The following is a 17,369-nucleotide window of genomic DNA, read 5'->3' as shown; positions in this document are numbered from 1 at the left end:
AAGGCTGTTTTAAAGCAGAGGCTGGATGGCCATCTGTCAGGGCTACTTGGGCTGGGATTGGACTGGATGGCTCTCAGGGCCTCCTCCAACTCTGATTCTATGATTTCATGTCTCTATACTAATGCTCAGAGCAGGACAAATAAACAAGATAAAGTGAAGTCAAAGGCTTTCATGGCTGGCATCCATAGTTTTTTGGGTTATGTGGCCATGTTCCAGAAGAGTTCATTTGTGACATTTCGCCAGCATCTGTGGCTGGCATCTTCAGAGAATGCTGGCATGGAAGAGAGGGGTATATACACACATCTACACACACACTGTGTGACCCTTGGATGAGAGGAAGTGGTTTACATGTTAATCTGTTAAAAATGAAATGCACAGATATAAGATGGGAGACACCTGGCTTAAGGAAACTTATAGGTGTGAAAGTGATCTAGGAGTTCTAGTAGACCACAAGTTGAGTGTGATGCAGCGGCTAAAAAGGCCAATGCGATTCTAGGATGCATCAATAGGGATATGGTATTTAGATCAAGGGAAGGAATAGCGCCTCTTTATTCTGCTTTGGTCAGAGCTCAACTGGAATAATCCTGTGTCCAGTTCTGGGTCCCACAACTGAAAAAGGACATTGAGAAACTGGAGCTGTGTGTCCAAAGGAGGGCGACTAAAATGGTGAAGGGACTGGAAACCATGAAACCTTATGAGGAAAGACTTAGGGAGCTGGGAATGTTTAGCCTGGAGAAGAGAAGGTTAAGAGGTGATATGATAACCCTATTTAAGTATTTGAAGGGATGTCATATTGAGGAGGGAGAAAACTTGCTTTCTGCTGCTCCAGAGACTAGGACACAAAGGAGCAATGGATGTAAGATCCAGGAAAAGAGATTCCACTTAAACATTAGGAGGAACTTTGGGGCAGTAAGAACTGTTCAACAGTGGAAGGGATGTCATGATGAAGATGGGGCCAGCTTGTTTTCAAGTGCCTGAGAGACTAGAACATGAGTCAAGGGATTCAAAGGGAAAGGAAGGCGATGTCACCTAAACCTGAGAAAGAACTTTCTGACCATGAGAGCTGTTCCAAATGTGGAAGAGCTGCCTTGAAGGACGATGGATTCTGCTTCTCTGCAAGTCTGAAGAAAAGGTTGGACAACTGTCTCTCAGGAGCACTTTGAGCATGGTGTGAATTGGGGGCATACTCATCAAATTTGCAGATGACACCAAATTAGGAGGAATAGCTAATACTCCAGAGGACAGGATCAAGATTCAAAATGATCTGAATAGACTAGAAAGCTGGGCCAAAGCTAACAAAATGAAATTCAACACGGAGAAATGTAAGGTACTGCACTTAGGGCAGAAAAATGAAATGCACAGATATAGGATTATGGGGGACACCTGGCTGAACAAAAGACTTATCCGTGTGAAAGGGATCTAGGAGTCCAAGGAGACCACAAGTTGAACATGAGTCAAGAGTGTGATGCGGCAGCTAACAAGGCCAAAGCGATTTTAGGCTGCTTCAATAGAAGTATAGTGTCTAGATCAAGAGAAGTAATAATGCCACTGTATTCTGGTCAGGCTCCACCTGGAATATTGTGTCCAGTTCTGAGCACAATTCAAAAAGGACATTGAGAAACTGGAGCCATGTGTCCAAAGGAGAGCAACTAAAATGGTGAAGGGTCTAGAAACCATGCCCTATAAGGAACGACTTAGGGAGCTGGGGATATTTAGCCTGGAAAAGAGAAGGTTAAGGGGTGCTATGATAGCCCTGTTTAAATACTTGAAGGGATGTCATATTGAGAAGGGAGCAAGCTTGTTTTCTGCTGCTCCAGAGAACAGGACCCGGAACAATGGATGCAAGCTACAGGAAAAGAGATTCCACTTAAACATTAGGAAGAACCTCCCGATAGTAAGGGCTGTTCGACAGAGGAACAGTGCGCACTCCTTCCTCAGAGTGTAGTGGCGTCTCCTTCTCTGGCGGTCTTTTAAGCAGAGGCTGGATGGCCATCTGTCAGGGATGCTTTGATTTGGATTTCCTGCATGGCAGAAGGGGGTTGGACTGGATCAGGGCCCTTGCGGTCTCTTCCAACTCTACAATTCTATGATTCTATGTGTGCCTACCTGGCATTGGTTGGACAACGGCCCTTGTAGCCCCTTCCGATTCTATGATTCTATGAAACGGATTTTCATCGATTAGTGCAAATATCTGCACACATTCAAAATGTACATCAGAAGAATCACATACCTATTTTGGCATCTTTGACATGTTCCATCGACTGGCGAGTATTTACACCAAGGTCATTGTAATTTCTGCGGCATCCACCTCTCTCCCCTAAAGTCATTTCTTGAAATCCAGCTGAAATAGCAAGTTCTGGAATTTGAAGAGAAAAGAGTTATAACTTGCACTTGCTGCTGACTGTTAGAGAAAGAAAAGGAACCTATTACCGACCTTGAGAGGGAAGCAGGCCAGCGCTGAAGTTCCCTCCAAGTCAGGTATCTCAGAGCACTACTACGAGTTCAAAGCTGATTTCCACAGCAAGCCAATGCTGAGGGTGGTGAAGTACGCTCAGCAGGAAAACGTGCGCATAGGGACGCAGTTCTAGCTCTACTTGTACTACGTTTTAACAGTTTGGATGATATTAAAGTTATCAAGAATATGCTCATGAATTTAAAGAGAAAGTGTACCTTAACTTCATGACGACCAAGAAAGTTCCTTCCACTGCGATGGCAGCAAACATGCCATGCAGCTCAACAGCAGAGACTTTGTCAAGGAGCGTTCCTCCTTCTCTGACAATGCCAGTGTAACTCACCTGAATCACCTACAGGCCAAGCTCCAAACAGTGTGCAGAGAGCAGGGCCGTCCCAGGATGGCACTGCTCCATCTTACCGTGTGACGGTGCGACAGGTCCTCCCCGCTGGCGCCCGCGCCCGATCAGCAGCCCCTCTGCCATCGACTCTGACGGAGGCGGCTCAGGCCTGGTGGTTCCATGGCCGGCTGGCTGAACCTAGATGCAAAGGAGATTGGTGACAATGACCTCACTGCTACAGGGTTGGGTGGGTTATTAAGGCAAGCGCCGCACGGGGGACTTGAGATTGGGACACAAAAGCAAGACTCGCACAGGGTCCAGGGCACTGAGTACCTAGCAATACGGAGGGCTCACTTGAGAGTCCGCCAAGCATGTTTCTCTGAGAACGTCCCTGATGAGAGAGAAAGTGGTGCGCTTGCATTGCGGGGATCGGTGTTGCTTGACAGCAGTGCTTAGAGGCTTCTGCGGGCATTTTTGTTCGTCTCCCTGCAGCAGACATGGTCAGGCGAGGGAACTCTGCTGAAGGCAGAGCTTCCAGGCGCTGGTTGTGTACATCTCAGGACAGAGGAGAGGATGGACCTCTGTCCTGGGGCCAGCACTGACTGTCTGGCTGCACCATTCGGAGGCTTGCCTTGGTGTTTGGCCTGCCTTGCTGAGAATGGACAGGGCCAGGGGTGGGGGCTTCTGCTGAGCCACTGGCTTGCTTGGGCACCTGCCTCCGTTTCTGAAGTGGGGCGAACAGGAAGTGCTTTGCGCACACAGCAAAGGCCATGGGTGGGAAGGAGCTGGTGCATGGCCCAGGAAGGGAGAGGGAAGGGATAGGTTGCCCTGAGTCTGTGAGACCTGAGCAGGGCATCTCTCATTCATAGCATCGCCATAAGTCAGTCAACCTGACAGTTGTTAACAAGAGAAACCACCTCCCAAGCCAAAGCTCTGAGCACTTACAGTGGCTGCTCCAACGCTGGGCGCAGTGGCCTGCTGGGCCCGGGCTCTGCCTCTGGCTCTGGCTCTGGCTCTTCCAGACATGGCTCTCCAACTGCAATGACAAGACAAGCCCCCTAAGGACAGTACGTCTTCTTCCGGCAGGCCTTCCCAGACTGACCATGGCCAGAAGCCATTCAACCCACCCTCCTCCTCACCACTTTCTCACCCGCCGCCGATTGTGCAATCATTTTGATGTATTCTTACATATATTTTAACCAGGTTTTATTGTTTAATTTTAAACCAAGAGGGAGGGTTAGAATAGGGTTTTGTGGGCTTATTGCTTTATCATTGTGTATCGTATCGTCATGTTGTAGCCCGCCTCGATCCCCAAAACGGAAGAGGTGGGATATAAATAACTATTTCATTCATTCCTACTTTGACATCTACTACATCCGAGATAAAAACTACCCACCAAAACCCAGCACTCAATACACTAAAACCACCTTGCGCTGCTACCTCTATTGCAGCTGCTGGACTGGGCAAAAGGAACATCTGGGAACCCTTCCAGAAGATGCTAAGAGGTATCTTGATGGATGCGGGTGGATCCAGGCGCAGGGCCATGGCCTGAGCCATTACGGACGTTATTATTACCACGGAGGAAGAGGAATGGCTGGCTGAGATATAAGCAGAGAGATCTTTTGTAAGGGCTACTCCTCCCTTTCTAAGGCCTGAAAGGAGGAGACAGAACGTGGCGGCGCTGCTTTCTGAAGCCCAAAGCTCTGCTGCTGTTTCTGGCTGAGGCTGCTTGCGCAGGAAGGCCCTCCCTGCCTGCCTCGGTGGAGCTCCTTTCTTTGGGGGCTGGGCGGGCTTTGACTCTGAATCCCTGCATGGCAGAACGAGGCTGCTGGACCTCTCTCCCAACTCTAGCATCCTAAGAGGCAAGGGAAGCTGAAGCTGGAGAAGGGCAAGGGCGGCAGAACCCTACAGAACCACCCCAAAAGAGGCCCCTGGCCTGGGAGGCCTGAGGAAGGAGAGACTGCTCTCTTGATGAACAATGGCGATGGGGCTTAGAGGCAGAGACCGGCTGCGGGAGGCCAGCGTGCCGCCGGAGGCTCCCTCGGAGCTCCTCCAAGGCCTGCCTTCCGTTAAGGCCAACGTTTCAGCTCAAGGAAAGGCTCTTCCTCTTTTGCTAAACGGCGCCTGTTCCTTTCGAAGGGAGGAAGGGGGGCAGGCAGGCGAGGGAAGAGGCTACGGCCGAAGGCAGGAGCGGCTGGAGGGGGAAGGATGCAAAGGGCTGGAAGGAAGGACGGACGGGCCACTTGGCCGGCTACAAGCCTCGGCTGCGGTCCGGACCCGGGGCTGCCGGGCGGCGCCAGGGCTAATAGGCCGCTGCTGGAGAAGGGCGCCAGAATCGGTCTCCTGGGAGAGAGTCCGGGGAAAGGCTTTGCAGCAGACGGAGGACGATCGGAAACCAGGAGCGGAGCGGGCGGCGGAGCAGAGCGCCGAGCTCTCCCTGCGCTGCGCCCGAAAGGGGAAGCTTGGCCCCGGGAGCTCAGGCCGGCGGAGAGACCAGGGTCCGCTTGCCCAAGGGGAGACGAGGCCGGCCGGTGGGAGGGAGGGAGCCCGGGAAGCCTCCTCCGCCCGCCCGCCGGACTGCGACCCCGGGGCCCCTGGCGCTGGCCCCAGGCAGGGAAAGGGAAGGAAGGACGGGGCTGCTGCCGAAGGGGAAGAGGAGGAGGAGCAGGAGGGCCCCGTCCCCGGCTGCAAGGGAGCGCCGGCCTCGAGGGGGGCTTCGGGGCGCTCGGGACGGGAGCGCGCTTGCGCCCAAGGAAGGAAGGCAGGCAGGCAGGCAGGCCACTCGAAAGCCTGGCCCGCAAACGCCAGGATCGGGGCTAGTCCCGGAAGGCAGAGGCCGGGCAGCGAAGGAGAGACCCTGCCCTCCTCGACAGAGAAGCCGGCAAAAGCCCGCAGGGAAAGCGGCCTTACTCCTTCCGGACTGACCGCCGCGCGGAAGAGAGAAAAACCTCCCTCGAACGACGACGAGGCCGACGCCGCGCCTCACCAGGAGAAGCACGCGACTAACGGCCGCTTCGGGCGCTTTTAAACTGGGGCCGGTCCAATCACTCCCGCAGCGCAGGATCCATCCGCGCCACAGGAGAGGAAGAGTGAAGGAAAGAAGGCCCTCCTCGCCCGCTCGCTCGCGACCAATCTCTCGCTCGGCTCCGTCCTTCCGTCCGTCTGTGGCCTCAGATTCCGCCAACTGAGGGAAAGGGGGCGTGGCCTCTCCTCTTACCCCTCCGCCGTCTCCCTCCGAGCGGCGCCTCCTCCTCGCCTCCGTCACGCGCCAGAAGGAAAAAGCGCGGGAGGAGGGCGGGGCCTCCGCCTCTCCGCCGGGCACGTGACCGCCGCCAGCCTCCCCCAGACCTACCCGGCAACAGGTGACACTGCTATTCCCGCCTCCTTCGTGCTTCGATTGGCCCAGTTTTGGCATGTTGGGCGCCAAGCGGCCAGGCCCGCTCTCCCATTGGCTGGCGGGGGACGCGTGGGCGGGGCGGACACGAAGACCTTGGCCCTGAGGAGGACGAGAGGGTCCTTTTTCCTTCTCCGACCTGGGAAGGCCCTCGGCGCCGCCCGGAAATGACACTGACTGAGGGGGAAGGCCGAGGTTCTCCCCTGCGGAACAAATGAGGCTTCCTCTCGGAAGAGTGCCGCCATTACATCGCCCTGAAGAACAATGTCACGAAGCGCCCCTGGAAATGCCGAGGCCTCGGCGGCTCCCTGTGTCCACGGTTGCCTCCCCAGAGAGGCCTCAGGCGGAAGGTCCAGGGCCGCCCTCCGCTCCTCTATCTCTCTAGGATCCCCTCTATTCCTTCAGGGCAGAAGAAGAAAGGGACTGGGCTGCCTTTGCCTTCAGGGCCCCTTCCTCCTCTAGGACCCTCTGTATTCCTTCAGGGCAGAAGAAGAAAGGGACTGGGCTGCCTTTGCCTTCAGGGCCCCTTCCTCCTCTAGGACCCTCTGCATTCCTTCAGGGCAGAAGAAGAAAGGGACTGGGCTGCCTTTCCCTTCAGGGCCCCTTCCTCCTCTAGGACCCTCTGCATTCCTTCAGGGCAGAAGAAGAAAGGGACTGGGCTGCCTTTCCCTTCAGGGCCCCTTCCTCCTCTAGGACCCTCTGCATTCCTTCAGGGCAGAAGACGAAAGGGACTGGGCTGCCTATGCCTTCAGGGCCTCTTCCTCCTCTAGGACCCTCTGTATTCCTTCAGGGCAGAAGAAGAAAGGGACTGGGCTGCCTTTGCCTTCAGGGGCCCCTTCCTCCTCTAGGACCCTCTGTATTCCTTCAGGGCAGAAGAAGAAAGGGACTGGGCTGCCTTTGCCTTCAGGGGCCCCTTCCTCCTCTAGGACCCTCTGCATTCCTTCAGGGCAGAAGAAGAAAGGGACTGGGCTGCCTTTCCCTTCAGGGCCCCTTCCTCCTCTAGGACCCTCTGCATTCCTTCAGGGCAGAAGACGAAAGGGACTGGGCTGCCTTTCCCTTCAGGGCCCCTTCCTCCTCTAGGACCCTCTGCATTCCTTCAGGGCAGAAGACGAAAGGGACTGGGCTGCCTATGCCTTCAGGGCCTCTTCCTCCTCTAGGACCCTCTGTATTCCTTCAGGGCAGAAGAAGAAAGGGACTGGGCTGCCTTTGCCTTCAGGGGCCCCTTCCTCCTCGAGGACCCTCTGTATTCCTTCAGGGCAGAAGAAGAAAGGGACTGGGCTGCCTTTGCCTTCAGGGGCCCCTTCCTCCTCTATGACCCTCTGTATTCCTTCAGGGCAGAAGAAGAAAGGGACTGGGCTGCCTTTGCCTTCAGGGGCCCCTTCCTCCTCGAGGACCCTCTGTATTCCTTCAGGGCAGAAGAAGAAAGGGACTGGGCTGCCTTTGCCTTCAGGGCCCCTTCCTCCTCTAGGACCCTCTGCATTCCTTCAGGGCAGAAGAAGAAAGGGACTGGGCTGCCTTTGCCTTCAGGGGCCCCTTCCTCCTCGAGGACCCTCTGTATTCCTTCAGGGCAGAAGAAGAAAGGGACTGGGCTGCCTTTGCCTTCAGGGGCCCCTTCCTCCTCTATGACCCTCTGCATTCCTTCAGGGCAGAAGAAGAAAGGGACTGGGCTGCCTTTGCCTTCAGGGGCCCCTTCCTCCTCTATGACCCTCTGTATTCCTTCAGGGCAGAAGAAGAAAGGGACTGGGCTGCCTTTGCCTTCAGGGGCCCCTTCCTCCTCTATGACCCTCTGTATTCCTTCAGGGCAGAAGAAGAAAGGGACTGGGCTGCCTTTGCCTTCAGGGGCCCCTTCCTCCTCTATGACCCTCTGTATTCCTTCAGGGCAGAAGAAGAAAGGGACTGGGCTGCCTTTGCCTTCAGGGGCCCCTTCCTCCTCTATGACCCTCTGTATTCCTTCAGGGCAGAAGAAGAAAGGGACTGGGCTGCCTTTGCCTTCAGGGGCCCCTTCCTCCTCGAGGACCCTCTGTATTCCTTCAGGGCAGAAGAAGAAAGGGACTGGGCTGCCTTTGCCTTCAGGGGCCCCTTCCTCCTCTATGACCCTCTGCATTCCTTCAGGGCAGAAGAAGAAAGGGACTGGGCTGCCTTTGCCTCCAGGGGCCCCTTCCTCCTCTAGGACCCTCTGTATTCCTTCAGGGCAGAAGAAGAAAGGGACTGGGCTGCCTTTGCCTTCAGGGCCCCTTCCTCCTCTAGGACCCTCTGCATTCCTTCAGGGCAGAAGAAGAAAGGGACTGGGCTGCCTTTGCCTTCAGGGGCCCCTTCCTCCTCTAGGACCCTCTGCATTCCTTCAGGGCAGAAGAAGAAAGGGACTGGGCTGCCTTTGCCTTCAGGGGCCCCTTCCTCCTCTAGGACCCTCTGCATTCCTTCAGGGCAGAAGAAGAAAGGGACTGGGCTGCCTTTGCCTTCAGGGGCCCCTTCCTCCTCGAGGACCCTCTGTATTCCTTCAGGGCAGAAGAAGAAAGGGACTGGGCTGCCTTTGCCTTCAGGGGCCCCTTCCTCCTCGAGGACCCTCTGCATTCCTTCAGGGCAGAAGAAGAAAGGGACTGGGCTGCCTTTGCCTTCAGGGGCCCCTTCCTCCTCTATGACCCTCTGTATTCCTTCAGGGCAGAAGAAGAAAGGGACTGGGCTGCCTTTGCCTTCAGGGGCCCCTTCCTCCTCTATGACCCTCTGTATTCCTTCAGGGCAGAAGAAGAAAGGGACTGGGCTGCCTTTGCCTTCAGGGGCCCCTTCCTCCTCTATGACCCTCTGCATTCCTTCAGGGCAGAAGAAGAAAGGGACTGGGCTGCCTTTGCCTTCAGGGGCCCCTTCCTCCTCTATGACCCTCTGTATTCCTTCAGGGCAGAAGAAGAAAGGGACTGGGCTGCCTTTGCCTTCAGGGGCCCCTTCCTCCTCTATGACCCTCTGTATTCCTTCAGGGCAGAAGAAGAAAGGGACTGGGCTGCCTTTGCCTTCAGGGGCCCCTTCCGCCTCTATGACCCTCTGTATTCCTTCAGGGCAGAAGAAGAAAGGGACTGGGCTGCCTTTGCCTCCAGGGGCCCCTTCCTCCTCTAGGACCCTCTGTATTCCTTCAGGGCAGAAGAAGAAAGGGACTGGGCTGCCTTTGCCTTCAGGGGCCCCTTCCTCCTCTATGACCCTCTGTATTCCTTCAGGGCAGAAGAAGAAAGGGACTGGGCTGCCTTTGCCTCCAGGGGCCCCTTCCTCCTCTAGGACCCTCTGTATTCCTTCAGGGCAGAAGAAGAAAGGGACTGGGCTGCCTTTGCCTTCAGGGGCCCCTTCCTCCTCTATGACCCTCTGTATTCCTTCAGGGCAGAAGAAGAAAGGGACTGGGCTGCCTTTGCCTTCAGGGGCCCCTTCCTCCTCTATGACCCTCTGTATTCCTTCAGGGCAGAAGAAGAAAGGGACTGGGCTGCCTTTGCCTTCAGGGGCCCCTTCCTCCTCTATGACCCTCTGCATTCCTTCAGGGCAGAAGAAGAAAGGGACTGGGCTGCCTTTGCCTTCAGGGGCCCCTTCCTCCTCTATGACCCTCTGTATTCCTTCAGGGCAGAAGAAGAAAGGGACTGGGCTGCCTTTGCCTTCAGGGGCCCCTTCCTTCTCTATGACCCTCTGTATTCCTTCAGGGCAGAAGAAGAAAGGGACTGGGCTGCCTTTGCCTTCAGGGGCCCCTTCCGCCTCTATGACCCTCTGTATTCCTTCAGGGCAGAAGAAGAAAGGGACTGGGCTGCCTTTGCCTCCAGGGGCCCCTTCCTCCTCTAGGACCCTCTGTATTCCTTCAGGGCAGAAGAAGAAAGGGACTGGGCTGCCTTTGCCTTCAGGGGCCCCTTCCTCCTCTATGACCCTCTGTATTCCTTCAGGGCAGAAGAAGAAAGGGACTGGGCTGCCTTTGCCTCCAGGGGCCCCTTCCTCCTCTAGGACCCTCTGTATTCCTTCAGGGCAGAAGAAGAAAGGGACTGGGCTGCCTTTGCCTTCAGGGGCCCCTTCCTCCTCTATGACCCTCTGTATTCCTTCAGGGCAGAAGAAGAAAGGGACTGGGCTGCCTTTGCCTTCAGGGGCCCCTTCCTCCTCTATGACCCTCTGTATTCCTTCAGGGCAGAAGAAGAAAGGGACTGGGCTGCCTTTGCCTTCAGGGGCCCCATCCTCCTCTAGGACCCTCTGTATTCCTTCAGGGCAGAAGAAGAAAGGGACTGGGCTGCCTTTGCCTTCAGGGGCCCCTTCCTCCTCTAGGACCCTCTGTATTCCTTCAGGGCAGAAGAAGAAAGGGACTGGGCTGCCTTTGCCTTCAGGGGCCCCTTCCTCCTCTAGGACCCTCTGTATTCCTTCAGGGCAGAAGAAGAAAGGGACTGGGCTGCCTTTGCCTTCAGGGGCCCCTTCCTCCTCTAGGACCCTCTGTATTCCTTCAGGGCAGAAGAAGAAAGGGACTGGGCTGCCTTTGCCTTCAGGGGCCCTTCCTCCTCTAGGACCCTCTGTATTCCTTCAGGGCAGAAGACGAAAGGGAACGGGCTGCCTTTGCCTCCAGGGGCCCTTCCTCCTCTAGGACCCTCTGTATTCCTTCAGGGCAGAAGAAGAAAGGGACCGGGCTGCCTTTGCCTCCAGGGGCCCTTCCTCCTCTAGGACCCTCTGTATTCCTTCAGGGCGGAAGAAGAAAGGGACCGGGCTGCCTTTGCCTTCAGGGCCCTTCCTCCTCTAGGACCCTCTGTATTCCTTCAGGGCAGAAGACGAAAGGGACCGGGCTGCCTTTGCCTCCAGGGGCCCTTCCTCCTCTAGGACCCTCTGTATTCCTTCAGGGCAGAAGACGAAAGGGAACGGGCTGCCTTTGCCTCCAGGGGCCCTTCCTCCTCTATGACCCTCTGCATTCCTTCAGGGCAGAAGACGAAAGGGAACGGGCTGCCTTTGCCTTCAGGGGCCCTTCCTCCTCTAGGACCCTCTGTATTCCTTCAGGGCAGAAGAAGAAAGGGACTGGGCTGCCTTTGCCTTCAGGGGCCCTTCCTCCTCTAGGACCCTCTGTATTCCTTCAGGGCAGAAGAAGAAAGGGAACGGGCTGCCTTTGCCTCCAGGGGCCCTTCCTCCTCTAGGACCCTCTGTATTCCTTCAGGGCAGAAGAAGAAAGGGAACGGGCTGCCTTTGCCTTCAGGGCCCCTTCCTCCTCTAGGACCCTCTGTATTCCTTCAGGGCAGAAGAAGAAAGGGACCGGGCTGCCTTTGCCTTCAGGGGCCCCTTCCTCCTCTAGGACCCTCTGTATTCCTTCAGGGAAGAAGAAGAAAGGGACCGGGCTGCCTTTGCCTTCAGGGCCCCTTCCTCCTCTAGGACCCTCTGTATTCCTTCAGGGAAGAAGAAGAAAGGGACCGGGCTGCCTTTGCCTCCAGGGGCCCCTTCCTCCTCTAGGACCCTCTGTATTCCTTCAGGGCAGAAGAAGAAAGGGACTGGGCTGCCTTTGCCTCCAGGGGCCCCTTCCTCCTCTAGGACCCTCTGCATTCCTTCAGGGCAGAAGAAGAAAGGGACTGGGCTGCCTTTGCCTCCAGGGGCCCCTTCCTCCTCTAGGACCCTCTGTATTCCTTCAGGGCAGAAGAAGAAAGGGACTGGGCTGCCTTTGCCTCCAGGGGCCCCATCCTCCTCTAGGACCCTCTGTATTCCTTCAGGGCAGAAGACGAAAGGGACTGGGCTGCCTATGCCTCCAGGGGCCCCTTCCTCCTCTAGGACCCTCTGTATTCCTTCAGGGCAGAAGAAGAAAGGGACCGGGCTGCCTTTGCCTCCAGGGGCCCTTCCTCCTCTGGGACCCTCTGTATTCCTTCAGGGCAGAAGACGAAAGGGACTGGGCTGCCTATGCCTCCAGGGGCCCTTCCTCCTCTAGGACCCTCTGTATTCCTTCAGGGCAGAAGAAGAAAGGGACTGGGCTGCCTTTGCCTCCAGGGGCCCCATCCTCCTCTAGGACCCTCTGTATTCCTTCAGGGCAGAAGACGAAAGGGACTGGGCTGCCTATGCCTTCAGGGGCCCCTTCCTCCTCTAGGACCCTCTGTATTCCTTCAGGGCAGAAGAAGAAAGGGACCGGGCTGCCTTTGCCTCCAGGGGCCCTTCCTCCTCTAGGACCCTCTGCATTCCTTCAGGGCAGAAGAAGAAAGGGACTGGGCTGCCTATGCCTTCAGGGCCTCTTCCTCCTCTAGGACCCTCTGCATTCCTTCAGGGCAGAAGAAGAAAGGGACTGGGCTGCCTATGCCTTCAGGGCCTCTTCCTCCTCTAGGACCCTCTGCATTCCTTCAGGGCAGAAGAAGAAAGGGACTGGGCTGCCTTTGCCTTCAGGGGCCCCTTCCTCCTCGAGGACCCTCTGTATTCCTTCAGGGCAGAAGAAGAAAGGGACTGGGCTGCCTTTGCCTTCAGGGGCCCCTTCCTCCTCTAGGACCCTCTGTATTCCTTCAGGGCAGAAGAAGAAAGGGACTGGGCTGCCTTTGCCTTCAGGGCCCCTTCCTCCTCTAGGACCCTCTGCATTCCTTCAGGGCAGAAGAAGAAAGGGACTGGGCTGCCTTTGCCTTCAGGGGCCCCTTCCTCCTCTAGGAACCTCTGTATTCCTTCAGGGCGGAATAAGAAAGGGACTGGGCTGCCTTTCCCTTCAGGGCCCCTTCCTCCTCTATGACCCTCTGTATTCCTTCAGGGCAGAAGAAGAAAGGGACTGGGCTGCCTTTGCCTTCAGGGGCCCCTTCCTCCTCTAGGACCCTCTGTATTCCTTCAGGGCAGAAGAAGAAAGGGACCGGGCTGCCTTTGCCTCCAGGGGCCCTTCCTCCTCTAGGACCCTCTGCATTCCTTCAGGGCAGAAGAAGAAAGGGACTGGGCTGCCTATGCCTTCAGGGCCTCTTCCTCCTCTAGGACCCTCTGCATTCCTTCAGGGCAGAAGAAGAAAGGGACTGGGCTGCCTATGCCTTCAGGGCCTCTTCCTCCTCTAGGACCCTCTGCATTCCTTCAGGGCAGAAGAAGAAAGGGACTGGGCTGCCTATGCCTTCAGGGCCTCTTCCTCCTCTAGGACCCTCTGCATTCCTTCAGGGCAGAAGACGAAAGGGACTGGGCTGCCTTTGCCTTCAGGGCCCCTTCCTCCTCTAGGACCCTCTGCATTCCTTCAGGGCAGAAGAAGAAAGGGACTGGGCTGCCTTTGCCTTCAGGGCCCCTTCCTCCTCTAGGACCCTCTGCATTCCTTCAGGGCAGAAGAAGAAAGGGACTGGGCTGCCTTTGCCTTCAGGGGCCCCTTCCTCCTCTAGGACCCTCTGCATTCCTTCAGGGCAGAAGAAGAAAGGGACTGGGCTGCCTTTGCCTTCAGGGGCCCCTTCCTCCTCTAGGACCCTCTGCATTCCTTCAGGGCAGAAGAAGAAAGGGACTGGGCTGCCTTTGCCTTCAGGGCCTCTTCCTCCTCTAGGACCCTCTGTATTCCTTCAGGGCAGAAGAAGAAAGGGACTGGGCTGCCTATGCCTTCAGGGGCCCCTTCCTCCTCTAGGACCCTCTGCATTCCTTCAGGGCAGAAGAAGAAAGGGACTGGGCTGCCTTTGCCTTCAGGGGCCCCTTCCTCCTCTAGGACCCTCTGCATTCCTTCAGGGCAGAAGAAGAAAGGGACTGGGCTGCCTTTGCCTTCAGGGCCTCTTCCTCCTCTAGGACCCTCTGTATTCCTTCAGGGCAGAAGAAGAAAGGGACTGGGCTGCCTTTGCCTTCAGGGGCCCCTTCCTCCTCTAGGACCCTCTGCATTCCTTCAGGGCAGAAGAAGAAAGGGACTGGGCTGCCTTTGCCTTCAGGGCCCCTTCCTCCTCTAGGACCCTCTGCATTCCTTCAGGGCAGAAGAAGAAAGGGACTGGGCTGCCTTTGCCTTCAGGGCCTCTTCCTCCTCTAGGACCCTCTGCATTCCTTCAGGGCAGAAGAAGAAAGGGACTGGGCTGCCTATGCCTTCAGGGGCCCCTTCCTCCTCTAGGACCCTCTGCATTCCTTCAGGGCAGAAGAAGAAAGGGACTGGGCTGCCTTTGCCTTCAGGGGCCCCTTCCTCCTCTAGGACCCTCTGCATTCCTTCAGGGCAGAAGAAGAAAGGGACTGGGCTGCCTTTGCCTTCAGGGCCTCTTCCTCCTCTAGGACCCTCTGTATTCCTTCAGGGCAGAAGAAGAAAGGGACTGGGCTGCCTATGCCTTCAGGGGCCCTTTCCTCCTCTAGGACCCTCTGTATTCCTTCAGGGCGGAAGAAGGAAGGGACTGGGCTGCCTTTGCCTTCAGGGCCCCTTCCTCCTCTAGGACCCTCTGTATTCCTTCAGGGCAGAAGAAGAAAGGGACTGGGCTGCCTTTCCCTTCAGGGCCCCTTCCTCCTCTAGGACCCTCTGCATTCCTTCAGGGCAGAAGAAGAAAGGGACTGGGCTGCCTTTCCCTTCAGGGCCCCTTCCTCCTCTAGGACCCTCTGCATTCCTTCAGGGCAGAAGAAGAAAGGGACTGGGCTGCCTTTGCCTTCAGGGGCCCCTTCCTCCTCTATGACCCTCTGTATTCCTTCAGGGCAGAAGAAGAAAGGGACTGGGCTGCCTTTGCCTTCAGGGGCCCCTTCCTCCTCTAGGACCCTCTGCATTCCTTCAGGGCAGAAGAAGAAAGGGACTGGGCTGCCTTTGCCTTCAGGGCCTCTTCCTCCTCTAGGACCCTCTGTATTCCTTCAGGGCAGAAGAAGAAAGGGACTGGGCTGCCTATGCCTTCAGGGGCCCCTTCCTCCTCTAGGACCCTCTGCATTCCTTCAGGGCAGAAGAAGAAAGGGACTGGGCTGCCTTTGCCTTCAGGGGCCCCTTCCTCCTCTAGGACCCTCTGCATTCCTTCAGGGCAGAAGAAGAAAGGGACTGGGCTGCCTTTGCCTTCAGGGCCTCTTCCTCCTCTAGGACCCTCTGTATTCCTTCAGGGCAGAAGAAGAAAGGGACTGGGCTGCCTATGCCTTCAGGGGCCCTTTCCTCCTCTAGGACCCTCTGTATTCCTTCAGGGCGGAAGAAGAAAGGGACTGGGCTGCCTTTGCCTTCAGGGCCCCTTCCTCCTCTAGGACCCTCTGTATTCCTTCAGGGCAGAAGAAGAAAGGGACTGGGCTGCCTTTCCCTTCAGGGCCCCTTCCTCCTCTAGGACCCTCTGCATTCCTTCAGGGCAGAAGAAGAAAGGGACTGGGCTGCCTTTCCCTTCAGGGCCCCTTCCTCCTCTAGGACCCTCTGCATTCCTTCAGGGCAGAAGAAGAAAGGGACTGGGCTGCCTTTGCCTTCAGGGGCCCCTTCCTCCTCGAGGACCCTCTGTATTCCTTCAGGGCAGAAGAAGAAAGGGACTGGGCTGCCTTTGCCTTCAGGGGCCCCTTCCTCCTCGAGGACCCTCTGTATTCCTTCAGGGCAGAAGAAGAAAGGGACTGGGCTGCCTTTGCCTTCAGGGGCCCCTTCCTCCTCTAGGACCCTCTGCATTCCTTCAGGGCAGAAGAAGAAAGGGACTGGGCTGCCTTTCCCTTCAGGGCCCCTTCCTCCTCTAGGACCCTCTGCATTCCTTCAGGGCAGAAGAAGAAAGGGACTGGGCTGCCTTTGCCTTCAGGGCCCCTTCCTCCTCGAGGACCCTCTGTATTCCTTCAGGGCAGAAGAAGAAAGGGACTGGGCTGCCTTTGCCTTCAGGGGCCCTTCCTCCTCGAGGACCCTCTGTATTCCTTCAGGGCAGAAGAAGAAAGGGACTGGGCTGCCTTTGCCTTCAGGGGCCCCTTCCTCCTCTAGGACCCTCTGCATTCCTTCAGGGCAGAAGAAGAAAGGGACTGGGCTGCCTTTGCCTTCAGGGGCCCCTTCCTCCTCTAGGACCCTCTGCATTCCTTCAGGGCAGAAGACGAAAGGGACTGGGCTGCCTATGCCTTCAGGGCCTCTTCCTCCTCTAGGACCCTCTGTATTCCTTCAGGGCAGAAGAAGAAAGGGACTCGGCTGCCTATGCCTTCAGGGCCTCTTCCTCCTCGAGGACCCTCTGTATTCCTTCAGGGCAGAAGAAGAAAGGGACTGGGCTGCCTTTGCCTTCAGGGCCTCTTCCTCCTCTAGGACCCTCTGCATTCCTTCAGGGCAGAAGAAGAAAGGGACTGGGCTGCCTATGCCTTCAGGGGCCCCTTCCTCCTCTAGGACCCTCTGCATTCCTTCAGGGCAGAAGAAGAAAGGGACTGGGCTGCCTTTGCCTTCAGGGGCCCCTTCCTCCTCTAGGACCCTCTGTATTCCTTCAGGGCAGAAGAAGAAAGGGACTGGGCTGCCTTTGCCTACAGGGGCCCCTTTCTCCTCTAGGACCCTCTGCATTCCTTCAGGGCAGAAGAAGAAAGGGACTGGGCTGCCTTTGCCTTCAGGGCCCCTTCCTCCTCGAGGACCCTCTGTATTCCTTCAGGGCAGAAGAAGAAAGGGACTGGGCTGCCTTTGCCTTCAGGGGCCCTTCCTCCTCTAGGACCCTCTGCATTCCTTCAGGGCAGAAGAAGAAAGGGACTGGGCTGCCTTTGCCTTCTGGGGCCCCTTCCTCCTCTAGGACCCTCTGCATTCCTTCAGGGCAGAAGAAGAAAGGGACTGGGCTGCCTTTGCCTTCAGGGGCCCTTCCTCCTCTAGGACCCTCTGCATTCCTTCAGGGCAGAAGAAGAAAGGGACTGGGCTGCCTTTGCCTTCAGGGGCCCCTTCCTCCTCTAGGACCCTCTGCATTCCTTCAGGGCAGAAGAAGAAAGGGACTGGGCTGCCTTTGCCTTCAGGGGCCCCTTCCTCCTCTAGGACCCTCTGCATTCCTTCAGGGCAGAAGACGAAAGGGACTGGGCTGCCTATGCCTTCAGGGCCTCTTCCTCCTCTAGGACCCTCTGTATTCCTTCAGGGCAGAAGAAGAAAGGGACTGGGCTGCCTTTGCCTTCAGGGGCCCCTTCCTCCTCTAGGACCCTCTGCATTCCTTCAGGGCAGAAGAAGAAAGGGACTGGGCTGCCTTTGCCTTCAGGGCCCCTTCCTCCTCGAGGACCCTCTGTATTCCTTCAGGGCAGAAGAAGAAAGGGACTGGGCTGCCTTTGCCTTCAGGGGCCCCTTCCTCCTCTAGGAACCTCTGTATTCCTTCAGGGCGGAATAAGAAAGGGACTGGGCTGCCTTTCCCTTCAGGGCCCCTTCCTCCTCTATGACCCTCTGTATTCCT

The 17,369-nt window shown here is 56.6% G+C and overlaps 1 protein-coding gene across 4 annotated transcripts in view; it reads right to left on the bottom strand.

Annotated features, from left to right (window-relative positions):
- LOC149317810 (piwi-like protein 1) overlaps window positions 1-6,027 on the bottom strand; it is a 54,100-nt gene extending 48,073 nt beyond the window's left edge. Inside the window, exons 1-4 of one of the 4 annotated variants that reach the window (XM_089518271.1) lie at window positions 6,010-6,027; window positions 3,738-3,828; window positions 2,873-2,990; window positions 2,231-2,356 (exon numbers count right to left, since the gene is read on the bottom strand). In XM_089518271.1, the coding sequence (XP_089374397.1) occupies window positions 2,231-2,356; window positions 2,873-2,990; window positions 3,738-3,818 (325 nt within the window). In that variant the 5' untranslated portion in view covers window positions 3,819-3,828; window positions 6,010-6,027. Of the gene's footprint in view, window positions 1-2,230; window positions 2,357-2,872; window positions 2,991-3,737; window positions 3,829-4,232; window positions 4,461-5,702; window positions 5,754-5,778; window positions 5,944-6,009 lie in introns of those variants that run through there. The other 3 variants (XM_089518269.1, XM_089518268.1, XM_089518270.1) reach the window with 3 other exon arrangements.
- Between the last annotated feature and the right edge of the window lie 11,342 nt (window positions 6,028-17,369).

Source organism: Sceloporus occidentalis, unplaced genomic scaffold (genome assembly GCF_023333645.1).
Source record: "Sceloporus occidentalis isolate IW3139 unplaced genomic scaffold, rSceOcc1.0.p SCAF_3, whole genome shotgun sequence".
In the NCBI taxonomy this organism is placed as follows: domain Eukaryota; kingdom Metazoa; phylum Chordata; class Lepidosauria; order Squamata; family Phrynosomatidae; genus Sceloporus; species Sceloporus occidentalis.
The sequence above is the reverse complement of the archived record's forward strand: the minus strand, read 5'-3'. Positions and strand labels throughout refer to the sequence as shown.